The sequence below is a fragment of the Nerophis ophidion genome, linkage group LG06, assembly GCF_033978795.1.
Source record: "Nerophis ophidion isolate RoL-2023_Sa linkage group LG06, RoL_Noph_v1.0, whole genome shotgun sequence".
NCBI lineage: Eukaryota > Metazoa > Chordata > Actinopteri > Syngnathiformes > Syngnathidae > Nerophis > Nerophis ophidion.
In genome coordinates this window covers 43,325,248-43,337,781 of record NC_084616.1, presented here as the reverse complement: position 1 = coordinate 43,337,781, position 12,534 = coordinate 43,325,248, and the positions used below count along the sequence as shown (strand labels likewise).

The following is a 12,534-nucleotide window of genomic DNA, read 5'->3' as shown; positions in this document are numbered from 1 at the left end:
TTAGATCAAAAGACTTGTATCTCTAATTGTCTTCCATTGAAATTGTAATCAATTGAATTGGTACCTGATAACTGTTGTATAAAATAGAATGTACTACTAATAATCACAGTAGTTTTATGAAGTAATGTACTAATAATGTAGTGTTTACCTAAGAGAGTGGACTTCTACGGTCTGTCCTTCAAGCTGCTTCTTCTTCAAAACACGTAGACTTTCCATATTTTCATGGATTAATGTCCGCTGTTGAGATACAATTTCAACATTATTGGCTGGTGTTACAAATTCTGTTTCAGTATGGTGATACGCTCAAATTGTGTCACCAAGTTAGCAATGCGTTTTCAATGCTTTCCTTTTTTTTAAGTCAATGACTATGATCTGATTCTTCTTAGCACTGTCCTGAACACAAAAGTTTCTTTCGTCCCAAGTTTGAAAAACAAAATGATGTCGATCTGTAGCTCTAAGCTAATGCTCCCAAGTAGGACCAGATGTTTTTGGCGGATCTTACGGGGTTCACTCTGACATTTGTTACGCCAATTAATGGCAGGGATGCTTGTAACTCAAATTTTTGCTTACAACTCAAAGCGCAACAATTAGCCGACCGACAGCTCTTATCTCAAAACACTGTGCAAAATACTGCTACATCCATTACTACAGTATTTTGGATTCACAACTATTCAGCACAGTAGACATACGTTTTTTTTTGTGTGTTTTATGAAAATGTAAACATAATGATGACAATAATAAATACAGGTCAACCACAACAAACACATACATAAATAGAACTATGGTGTATAAAATTTGGAAAAATATGCATTTACATTCATAGCAAACATTACACCGTCTTTAAATCCGACAGAGCTCAGCAAAATATATTTCATATTTTCAAAGACAACAATCCAAGCGGGATAATACACAAAAAGCCCTTTTCAACAAAAATGTAAAACTATTTCATTCTTTCCTGCTGCATGCTGCCATTTCTTCATATACTCGCTTCTCAGACAAATAACACGTCTAAAAAATGAGGCACCAAAAAGCAAACTGAAGCAATAAAAAATAATAAATAGAAAAATAAATAAATGAAAACAAAAACATTTCTACATTAAGATCCCCACTGGTAATGGATGTCTATTATCATATTTAGTGATGGAAATATATCAGTTGTTGGTAACCTTCACGATGGAACTTATGCTGAAAGCTGGCCACTAGATGCCCATTTGATTTTCAACATTATTAGCATAACAAGAAAGGTCCACGCTGTGCAGTTTGGGTCCAGTTGCATGATTAGCATAACAAGAAAGGGCTACGCTGTGCAGTTTGGGTCCAGTTGCATGAAGCTGAGTATTCAGATTTTGGAGGCAATGCATAATAACCTCCATTTAGCCTACAGTGAAACATTGTGATCTTAAATTACTGTTTCAAGTCATGTGCTTTAAAGGTCCTGATGGTTATATTGTTACATGACTGCGACATAACATTATAACATGTTAGAATTTCACAGAAAGCGAGCTTAGGTTGAAGCTAGCATGCCAAGTGACCACGGGAGTAAAGCACTACAGGCCTAGAAGCGTTACTTAGCAGCAGATTGGATGTTTTTTGTTTTGCCGACATTGGGTGGAACCTTGGAGATAGACTGTGGTTCTTTAGCAGATTTTTTCACGGTGGACTTTGACGGCTGATCTCCTGCCTCCCTATCTGATTTCTTGGCGTCTTTCTTACCAGACCCAAGGACCCGTTTGTCTGCTCCGACTGCTTTGACCTCATTCGGGTCCTTTTTAACATCGGTCACAGAGTTAGCTCTGACTCGGCTCTTCTTCATATGACTTTTACCATTTGGGGTAGTTGCAGATTCCTGCGCTTGCCTTCTGGCGTTGCCTACTGCCTGCATGTGCCTGAGATGGCGTCTTCCAACCGAGGGGCTCAAAGGAAACTGCGCCCCGCCTCCGCCTTGTGCTCCTTGGCCCCTACCTTCTTTGGTAGCTTCTTGCGTCTCACTGCAACTTCTCTTCATGGGCGCACCCGGTCGGGTTGTACGCTCTAGCAGTGGGCTGAGACGTGAGTGGCGCTGGTAGGCGTAAGCTGAACAACTCCCGTTACACAGCGGATAGCGAAGGTGACAGTGTGGGCACACCGGGAGGCGGGGGAGCTGGTGTTGGGTGGCAGCAGAGGCAGGCGATGGTGGATTGATGACGCACGGGAAGGCTCGCTGGCTCTGTCGCGGCCCTTTTGGGGAATTCAGTCGTGATGATGGAGCTGTGTGAGGTCTGGGTGAGTGACCTGCCGTGACCTGTGGTCTCCCAGGCGGACGGCTGATTTCTGTCTGCACTGTTTGGATCTGGAGCCACTCCAGCTGCAGTAGTCTCTCCAGGAACCTCTCCAAAGGCCCCACGGGCTTGGGCCTGGGAGCACCACGACCCTCTGTGTGAAGAAACACCGCAAGCTGTCGAAGGCTCCAGGTGTTGAAGGGTGGAGGCAGAAAGTCTGGGTAAGAGTGGGCAGATGTCTCACTCTCGTTCTTGTCTTCACCGCCACCGCCGCCATCCCCATGTGGTCCTGGGATGTCCGGTGGAAATTCGTTACAGCTGATGACTTCCGCTCTGAGGTTCAAATGAGGCGGTGTGCACGGAGTGCACGGCGACGGCAGCACGGGCAGCCTCTCCGAGTCGGACAGGTCACTGGCACTGTCGCTGTCGTCAACCTTGTAGGGGTCGTGAAGGGCCTCGAGGATAGGGGTGGGGGAATGCGTCAACGGGTGCTCCGGCGTGTGTCGTAGTCCTGATATAGGAGACAGCGGGAGAGAGAGATCGTGGCGATTTTTACCCATCCCTCGGTGATGATTCTGCTGTAGCGGAGTGCTGCAGTGGGACGTCCTCCTCTCTTCGTGTCGGAGCACATTTCGCTCCTCTGCTGGGCTGTGAGAAAGACACAAGTGTGGAGGGAAGAAGAAGGTTGTTCTATGTTAGGTTTGAGAAATCCTAAATGTCATTATAGAATAGAACATATTTAACTACAAAATCTTATTAATGGAGTTGTTTTCGTCATGATCCCACATGACAATATGTACTTGGTTAGTTTCCTGTGTTTTGCTGTACCTTCCCTTTCTTTTTAGTTTCTTGCTGGCGCACCCCTTTTCTATTTCTAGTAAGGTCTATTTAGATTCATCTGTTGCTTCCCACCAGCTCTGGATCATTTGTCTTTTGTCAGTATGTGGAATTAAGTTATGGAGTGGATTAAGGAGTCATCCAAGTACTAATATGATCCAGTTTAAGAAACTGTTCAAACTCAGTGTTCACAAAGTATGAAGAAGAATCCTGATAAACATCTCGAACCTTATTGAAAATTAGATCATCTCTTTCATTCCGGAATGTGAACCATAAATCAATTAACAATTTATTCATGAGAACTTTATTCATTGTTTATTTATTAAAAATGATCTACTTACTGATTTGTCTATTTATTTACTAATTTTGTGTTACTAATTGAGTACAAACCAAGGTGTTAGCAATAGCTGTGATACAAAAATGGGTGGAATTAAATAAGATGTGATTTCTCTTACTACTTTTCGGATGTGCTGTTATGAGGAATTGGAAACGTGATGAATCATATTGTTAATTGGATGCACAATCTAAATAAACTAACACCATAACCATTTGTGCATGTGTAACTCTACTGCTGCTACATGCCTTTTGTATCTGATTTTTCTCCCTCTCAAGTAAAAAAAAAAAAAATTGATCTGCACGTTGGTTTCCTTCTCTATATCTTGGGGTCACGACATCAGCAGACATGTGCCAAAGTGACAATTTTAATCAAACTAGGAACACCTGAGACTACCCAACCAAATGCAAATTAGTTTAACCCATCCCTATTATTGCTGTCTCTTGCTAACTAATCCCACACACGATGAGAAAAACAGCACCGTGGCTCCATGTAAATAAACCAGGGCAGCCAGGAGAGAAATAAAAGACAAGAATGGGAAATAAAGCAGAAAGTCTGCAGTTTTTAAAATAAATTTGGTTAATTCAGCCCAAACTTAAATACCCTATGTTACTTATTTTTTTATTCAGACCTCACAAGTTCAATGGAAATGAGCTAATGCTAGCCTATTCTGTCTTTTGCTATCGCTTCTCTTCACATATCGACAATAAATATGCACAATAAATCAGGTGACAGCTACATTCGTCATGGTAGTACGTGCAACAAAATATACCCACGTGATAAAAAACGAACACAAAATTATGAGCATAATACTAACTTTTATTGCATAAAAAAGTTGTTATTAAGTGATTGAACTGAATTTAGGTACGTGTACAAACTTATTTCTTTTTCGGTATGTATGTATGTATGTATGTATGACGGATGTGCCGTGCCATTGTGGGGGGGAAAAAAACAATGAAAACATGAAATAAATATTCATATTTGTTTATTAAACTGTGTTATAAATGTAATTTCAGTATGATTTTAATCATAATTTTTAACTTTACTTGAGTAATAACCAATCAATTCCCACAGACACCAAACATTAAGCTTGTCAGTGTTGCGCCGCTTATCATTCTTGTATGTCTGTGGAAAGCCGAAAAAAATTAAAGGCGTGGCTAACTGGCCAGAGCCTCCTGTAGTACTCTCACTGGCCACACTGAGAAGTAGGGTCGATCGTGAACTACAAGAAGCATGTCGCTACTGAGTTTTATCAACGAGGAAGCCTATTAAGTGTTTTGTAAGAGATAAGAGCTGTCACTACACGACCAGTTTCTTTTTCTACAAACCCCGTTTCCATATGAGTTGGGAATTTGTGTTAGATGTAAATATAAACGGAATACAATGATTTGCAAATCATTTTCAACCCATATTCAGTTGAATAGGCTACAAAGACAACATATTTGATGTTCAAACTGATAAACTTTTTTTTTGCAAATAATCATTAACTTTAGAATTTGATGCCAGCAACACATGACAAAGAAGTTGGGAAAGGTGGCAATAAATACCGATAAAGTCGAGGAATGCTCATCAAACACTTACTTGGAACATCCCACAAATGTGCAGGCTAATTGGGAACAGGTGGGTGCCATGATTGGGTATAAAAGCAGCCTCCAAGAAATGCTAAGTAATTCACAAACAAGAATGGGGTGAGTAAGCAAATTGTCGAACAGTTTTAGAACAACATTTCTCAACGAGCTATTGCAAGGAATTTAGGGATTTTACAATCTACGGTCCGTAAAATCATCAAAAAGTTCAGAGAACCTGGAGAAATCACTGCACGTAAGCGATCATATTACGGGCTTTTGATCCCTCAGGCGGTACTGCATCAAAAACCGACATCAGTGTGTAAAGGATATCACCACATGGGCTCAGGAAGACTTCATAAAACCACTGTCAGTAACTACAGTTCGTCGCTACATCTGGTGCAAGTTAAAGCTCCACTATGCAAAGCCAAACCCATTTATCAACAAAATCCTGAAACGCCACCGGCTTGGCTCAGCCCGAGTTCACCTAAGATGGACTGATGCAAAGTGTAAAGGTGTTCTGTGATCTGACAAGTCCACATTTCAGATTATATTTGGAAACAGAGGACGTGGTTTCCTCCAGAACAAAGAGGAAAATAACCATTCGGATTGTTATAGGCGCAAAGTTCAAAAGCCAGCATCTGTGATGGTATTGGGGTGTATTAGTGCCCAAGGCATGGGTAACTTACACGTCTGTGAAGGCACCATTAATGCTGAAAGGTACAAACAGGTTTTGGAGCATTATTATTTGCAAAAAAAACAAAGTTTATGAGTTTGAACATCAAATATCTTGTCTTAGTAGTGCATTCAATTGAATATGGTTGAAAAGGATTTGCAAATCATTGTATTCAGTTTATATTTACATCCAACACAATTTACCGACTCATATGGAAACGGGGTTTGTACATAAATGTCGATTTATGGAAGTAAGGCCTACATTTTCTAATTGGCTTAATGTTTTACAATTATCAATCAAATCTTGGAGAATGATTAAGAGTACAAAATCCCTTAAATTGATCCATCCATCCATCTTCTACCGCTTATTCCCTTTGGGGTAGCGGGGGGCGCTGGTGCCTATCTTCGCTACAATCGATATCTTTGTTAAAAACATTTAATGTGATTTAGGTAGCCCGTTTTGCCTTTTTTTAAAAATTATTATTTATTAATATTTATTACTCTACCTACATTTGCTTTTGCTTTCTTTCCTTGTTGAAAGTGTTGTGACTGTTGAGTGAATTATAAATGTATGTTTGTTGTTCAATAATAAAAAAAAAAAAAATACCGGACAAGTATCGGAAGACCTGATCGGTCTTGTTTACCTTTTTGTAAGGGGCGCCTGAAGTTGCCAGACCCGTCAGCGATCCTTTTCTGTCTCCCTGTAATGTTTGTCTGAGCTTGAATGGGATTGTGCTGAAATTTTTCATTTCCCCTCGGGGATTAATAAACTATTTCTGATTCTGATTTAAATTAAAGACACACAATTTAATCAAAACCTCACCAGCTGCGAAGGTGACCGCACGTCACTGTGTGTTTGTATGTGTACATGTGCTGGGGTGGGTTTTGGCTGGCCTTTATGAGGCCGTCAAGAGGCTGTAGTGTGGGGGCCCAGAATGTGGTGCCTGACTGTACCCAAAACAGAGCGCTCACAACAATACCTGGAGAATTTGCTTGTATTCCGAGACGTGCCAGCTTTCAACCTGGAACTCCTCTGCTGTGAACCCTGTGAAATAAACTTATTTTAGTGCAAACATAACACATAATACAAGAGATGTCCGACAATGGCTTTTTATCCGATATTGTCCAACTCTTCATTACCGATCCCGATATCAACCGATACCGATATATACAGTCGTGGAATTAACACATTATTATGCCTAATTTTGTTGTGATGCCATGCTGGATGCATTAAACAATGTAACAAGGTTTTACAAAATAAATCAACTCAAGTTGTGGAAAAAAATGCCAACATGGCACTGCCCTATTTATTATTGAAGTCACAAAGTGCATTATTTTTTATTTAAATTTTGTTTTGTTTTTTTGTCCAGCTTCTCAGGCAAATCATATGGTTGATGCAGATGCCCATATCGACTGTTTAGATGTACTTTGCAAAAGAGAAGTGTAGGATACTTCTCTTGTTGCCTTATTTGAATTTAACTTTATTAAATGTATTTATATTATTATTTGGTGCAGCCAGGCCAGAGCAGGAGGGGATAGAGAAAAAAAGGAAGACAGAAGGGGAAATTGTGGGGATAAGAGGGGTATTAGACAGAGAGACAAAAACAACAACAGCAAACACAACAATAATAACAACAACAATAGAACAACACCAGCACATATGATATGTACAAATACGATGGTTAAAGTGATAGCAAAGAAGCAGTTAGTGAAATAAATAATAATATAGAAATGACAATGAGCATTTTTACACTACAACTGGAGCAATACAAATACCAATAGAAAGAGCGCTATTGATCATGAACAATACCAACAGTTTACCACTATTATCAACAATACAGTTGTTCAAATGCAACAATACGTATACATGATGATAACTAGAAAGATATGAAAAACAAAAAAGGAATACCGAAAGATGGAGGGGAAGAGAGAGGCAACCTATATTATTCTTGTAGATTGTTATAGTTATAATGGGTTGCAACGTCGATATATATTTGATGAAACGTGATTATGTGCATGAGTGTATGTATGTACAATATATGTACTTGTATATGAACAGAATGTGTATATGAATGTTTGTACAGTAAATGTATATAATGCATATAACATGCCTCAAAACAGCAGCTTGGAATTTGGGACATGCTCTCCCTGAGAAAGACTATAAGGAGGTTGAGGTGGGCGGGGTTGAGGTAGGTGGTAGGGGGTAAATTGTAGCGTCCCGGAAGAGTTAGTGCTGCAAGGGCTTCTGGGTATTTGTTCTGTTGTGTTTATGTTGTGTTACGGTGCGGATGTTCTCCCGAAATGTGTTTGTCATGCTTGTTTGGTGTGGGTTCCCAGTGTGGCGCACATTTGTAACAGTGTTAAAGTTGTTTGTACGGCCACCCTCAGTGTGACCTGTATGGCTGTTGAGGAAGTATGCGTTGCATTCACTTATGTGATTGGACCGGCACGCAAAGGCGGTGCCTTTAAGGTTTATTGCGCTCTGTAGTTCTCCCTATGTCCGTGCAGCGGCGTTTTAACGAGTCATAAATTTTACTTTTAAAAACCGATTCTGATACGCATTCCATCCATCCATCCATCATCTTCCGCTTATCCGAGGTCGGGTCGCGGGGGCAACAGCCTAAGCAGGGAAACCCAGACTTCCCTCTCCCCAGCCACTTCCTCTAGCTCTTCCCGGGGGATCCCGAGGCGTTCCCAGGCCAGCCGGGAGACATAGTCTTCCCAACGTGTCCTGGGTCTTCCCCGTGGCCTCCTACCGGTTGGACGTGCCCTAAACACCTCCCTAGGGAGGCGTTCGGGTGGCATCCTGACCAGATGCCCGAACCACCTCATCTGGCTCCTCTCGATGTGAAGGAGCAGCGGCTTTACTTTGAGTTCCTCCCGGATGGCAGAGCTTCTCACCCTATCTCTAAGGGAGAGCCCCGCCACACGGCGGAGGAAACTCATTTCGGCCGCTTGTACCCGTGATCTTATCCTTTCGGTCATGACCCAAAGCTCATGACCATAGGTGAGGATGGGAACGTAGATCGACCGGTAAATTGAGAGCTTTGCCTTCCGGCTCAGCTCCTTCTTCACCACAACGGACCGGTACAACGTCCGCATTACTGAAGACGCCGCACCGATCCGCCTGTCGATCTCACGATCCACTCTTCCCTCACTCGTGAACAAGACTCCTAGGTACTTGAACTCCTCCACTTGGGGCAGGGTCTCCTCCCCAACCCGGAGATGGCACTCCACCCTTTTCCGGGCGAGAACCATGGACTCGGACTTGGAGGTGCTGATTCTCATTCCGGTCGCTTCACACTCGGCTGCGAACCGATCCAGCGAGAGCTGAAGATCCCGGTCAGATGAAGCCATCAGGACCACATCATCTGCAAAAAGCAGAGACCTAATCCTGCGGTTACCAAACCGGAACCCCTCAACGCCTTGACTGCGCCTAGAAATTCTGTCCATAAAAGTTATGAACAGAATCGGTGACAAAGGACAGCCTTGGCGGAGTCCAACCCTCACTGGAAATGTGTTCGACTTACTGCCGGCAATGCGGACCAAGCTCTGGCACTGATCGTACAGGGAACGGACCGCCACAATAAGACAGTCCGATACCCCATACTCTCTGAGCACTCCCCACAGGACTTCCCGAGGGACACGGTCGAATGCCTTCTCCAAGTCCACAAAGCACATGTAGACTGGTTGGGCAAACTCCCATGCACCCTCAAGAACCCTGCCGAGAGTATAGAGCTGGTCCACAGTTCCACGACCAGGACGAAAACCACACTGTTCCTCCTGAATCCGAGGTTCGACTATCCGACGTAGCCTCCTCTCCAGTACACCTGAATAAACCTTACCGGGAAGGCTGAGGAGTGTGATCCCACGATAGTTGGAACACACCCTCCGGTCCCCCTTCTTAAAGAGAGGAACCACCACCCCGGTCTGCCAATCCAGAGGTACCGCCCCCGATGTCCACGCGATGCTGCAAAGTCTTGTCAACCAAGACAGCCCCACAGCATCCAGAGCCTTAAGGAACTCCGGGCGGATCTCGTCCACCCCTGGGGCCTTGCCACCGAGGAGCTTTTTAACTACCTCAGCGACCTCAGCCCCAGAAATAGGTGAGTCCACCACAGATTCCCCAGGCACTGCTTCCTCATAGGAAGACGTGTTGGTGGGATTGAGGAGGTCTTCGAAGTATTCCTTCCACCTATCCACAACATCCGCAGTCGAGGTCAGCAGAACACCATCCGCACCATACACGGTGTTGATAGTGCACTGTTTCCCCTTCCTGAGGCGGCGGACGGTGGTCCAGAATCGCTTCGAAGCCGTCCGGAAGTCGTTTTCCATGGCTTCCCCGAACTCTTCCCATGTCCGAGTTTTTGCCTCCGCGACCGCTGAAGCTGCACACCGCTTGGCCTGTCGGTACCTGTCCACTGCCTCCGGAGTCCTATGAGCCAAAAGGACCCGATAGGACTCCTTCTTCAGCTTGACGGCATCCCTCACCGCTGGTGTCCACCAAGGGGTTTTAGGATTGCCGCCCCGACAGGCACCAACTACCTTGCGGCCACAGCTCCGATCTGCCGCCTCGACAATAGAGGTGCGGAACATGGTCCACTCGGACTCAATGTCCAGCACCTCCCTCGTGACATGTTCAAAGTTCTTCCGGAGGTGGGAATTGAAACTTTGTCTGACAGGAGACTCTGCCAGACGTTCCCAGCAGACCCTCACAATGCGTTTGGGCCTCCCAGGTCTGTCCGGCATCCTCCCCCACCATCGCAGCCAACTCACCACCAGGTGGTGATCGGTAGAAAGCTCCGCCCCTCTCTTCACCCGAGTGTCCATAACATGAGGCCGCAAATCCGATGACACAACTACAAAGTCGATCATGGAACTGCGGCCTAGGGTGTCCTGGTGCCAAGTGCACATATGGACACCCTTATGCTTGAACATGGTGTTTGTTATGGACAATCCGTGACGAGCACAAAAGTCCAATAACAAAACACCACTCGGGTTCAGATCCGGGCGGCCATTCTTCCCAATCACGCCTCTCCAGGTTTCACTGTCGTTGCCAACGTGAGCGTTGAAGTCTCCCAGTAGGACAAGGGAATCACCCGGGGGAGCACTTTCCAGTACTCCCTCGAGCGTTCTCAAAAAGGGTGGGTACTCTGAACTGCTGTTTGGTGCATAAGCACAAACAACAGTCAGGACCCGTCCCCCCACCCGAAGGCGGAGGGAGGCTACTCTTTCGTCCACCGGGTTGAACTCCAACGTACAGGCTTTGAGCCGGGGGGAAACAAGAATTGCCACCCCAGCCCGTCGCCTCTCACTGCCGGCAACGCCAGAGTGGAAGAGGGTCCAATCCCTCTCGAGAGAAGTGGTTCCAGAGCCCTTGCTGTGCGTCGAAGTGAGTCCGACTATATCCAGCCGGAATTTCTCGACTTCGCGCACTAGCTCAGGCTCTTTCCCCCCCAGTGACGTGATGTTCCACGTCCCAAGAGCTAGCTTCTGTAGCCGAGGATCGGACCGCCAAGTGCCCTGCCTTCGGCTGTCGCCCAGCTCACAATGCACCCGACCTCTATGGCCCCTGCTATGGGTGGTGAGCCCATTGGAGGGGTGACCCACGTTGCCTCTTCGGGCTGTGCCCGGCCGGGCCCCATGGGAACAGGCCCGGCCACCAGGCGCTCGCCATCGTGCCCCACCTCCGGGCCTGGCTCCAGAGGGGGGCCCCGGTGACCCGCGTCCGGGCGAGGGAAATCTGGGTCCATGATGTTTCTTCTTCATAAAGGTCTTCGAGCTGCTCTTTGTCTGATCCCTCACCTAGAACCTGTTTGCCTTGGGAGACCCTACCAGGGGGCTTTATGCCCCCGGACAACATAGCTCCTAGGATCATTGGGACACGCAAACTCCTCTACCACGATAAGGTTGCAGCTCAGAGAGGAGATACTGATACTGATACGCATTCATCGGCCGATAATATCGGTATTATGAGATGTCCGATAATACATATTATCGGACATCTCATAATATATTTCACAATATCAGCCAGGCTTTACCTTCTGCACTGCTCCGACGTTGTTTCGATCCTGACTCAGTCCTGGCTGGCCACTCTTCCCTTGGCCCGCTGCTTTCTTCATCTGCTTGCCTTTCTTCAAACTGTGCAAACAAGATCCAACACGGCCATCTTCATCCCAATCTTTGAAATGCATTCCAAGTGCACAGAAGCGAGGCCTACCTGGTGTTTGGTCCGCTATGTTCAGTGTTTTTCACTCGGACCTTCTCCTTGCAAACGACGTGTTCCTGCAGCGTCGTGGATGCGGCGCGCTCCTGTATGATGGGCCCCATGTTGCAGTTCGGTGGCGGTCATTTGAAGACTAGATCTAACTCACGCTCGGTCTGAAACGGAGAATCGTAGGTTCCACTCTGAGAACGAGGAGGTAAACATCCATTTTGCCAAAAGTGCTGCAGTGCATCCTGCGTCACTGTCGACAGCCGCTTGTGGACATCGCGTCGCTTCCGTCTTTCTTAGTCGCTTCTCCCAGGCAACACATTGTCTTTGATTCCATTGAAGCCGCGGCACAACAGACGTATAATAAGCCTTTCGTACGTCTCCGCCATCGCCACTGATGTAAAAAAAAAAAAACCACCACTGTCATACGGGTAATTCGCTTTGTTTGGCTCGCCGTCCCAGTCGCGGACAGGTTTGTTTACCTGCCCCTGACTGGCTCGACACCCCCACTCGTGCTGACGTCACCAGCACCAGTGCATTGTGGGACTTGTAGTAGTCTAATTCAAAGCTTCACTTTTTAAGTCAACCATTAAAGCTATTAGTGGTTTTCTTTATCGTTGGTAAAAAGTTGCTAAGTTTATTTAAGACGCA

At 45.4% G+C, this 12,534-nt stretch overlaps 1 protein-coding gene across 2 annotated transcripts; it reads right to left on the bottom strand.

The window, feature by feature from the left end:
- Positions 1-129: 129 nt before the first annotated feature.
- On the bottom strand, positions 130-12,404 carry fam217ba (family with sequence similarity 217 member Ba). Of its 2 annotated transcripts, XM_061903843.1 has the most exons (5): positions 11,890-12,404; positions 11,711-11,810; positions 6,650-6,714; positions 2,503-2,906; positions 175-2,412 (listed from the first exon to the last, which is right to left on the bottom strand). In XM_061903843.1, exons 1-5 carry the CDS (start codon positions 11,997-11,999, stop codon positions 1,565-1,567), a joined length of 1,527 nt encoding a protein of 508 aa, XP_061759827.1. In that variant the 5' UTR covers positions 12,000-12,404; the 3' UTR covers positions 175-1,564. The 2 variants fall into 2 exon arrangements, with proteins under 2 accessions (XP_061759826.1, XP_061759827.1); XM_061903842.1 differs by having other exon boundaries at positions 130-2,906.
- Between the last annotated feature and the right edge of the window lie 130 nt (positions 12,405-12,534).

What these genes read in the sequence shown, in the direction of transcription:
- fam217ba (XM_061903842.1), bottom strand. Translation starts at nt 11,999, where the DNA reads ATGGGGCCCATCATACAGGAGCGCGCCGCATCCACGACGCTGCAGGAA. An exon ending in CATAGCGGACCAAACACCAG is followed by an intron (nt 11,811 to 11,889) that starts GTAGGCCTCGCT and finishes TTGTTTGCACAG; the next exon opens with TTTGAAGAAAGGCAAGCAGA. An exon ending in ACGTCGGAGCAGTGCAGAAG is followed by an intron (nt 6,715 to 11,710) that starts GTAAAGCCTGGC and finishes TTTATTTCACAG; the next exon opens with GGTTCACAGCAGAGGAGTTC.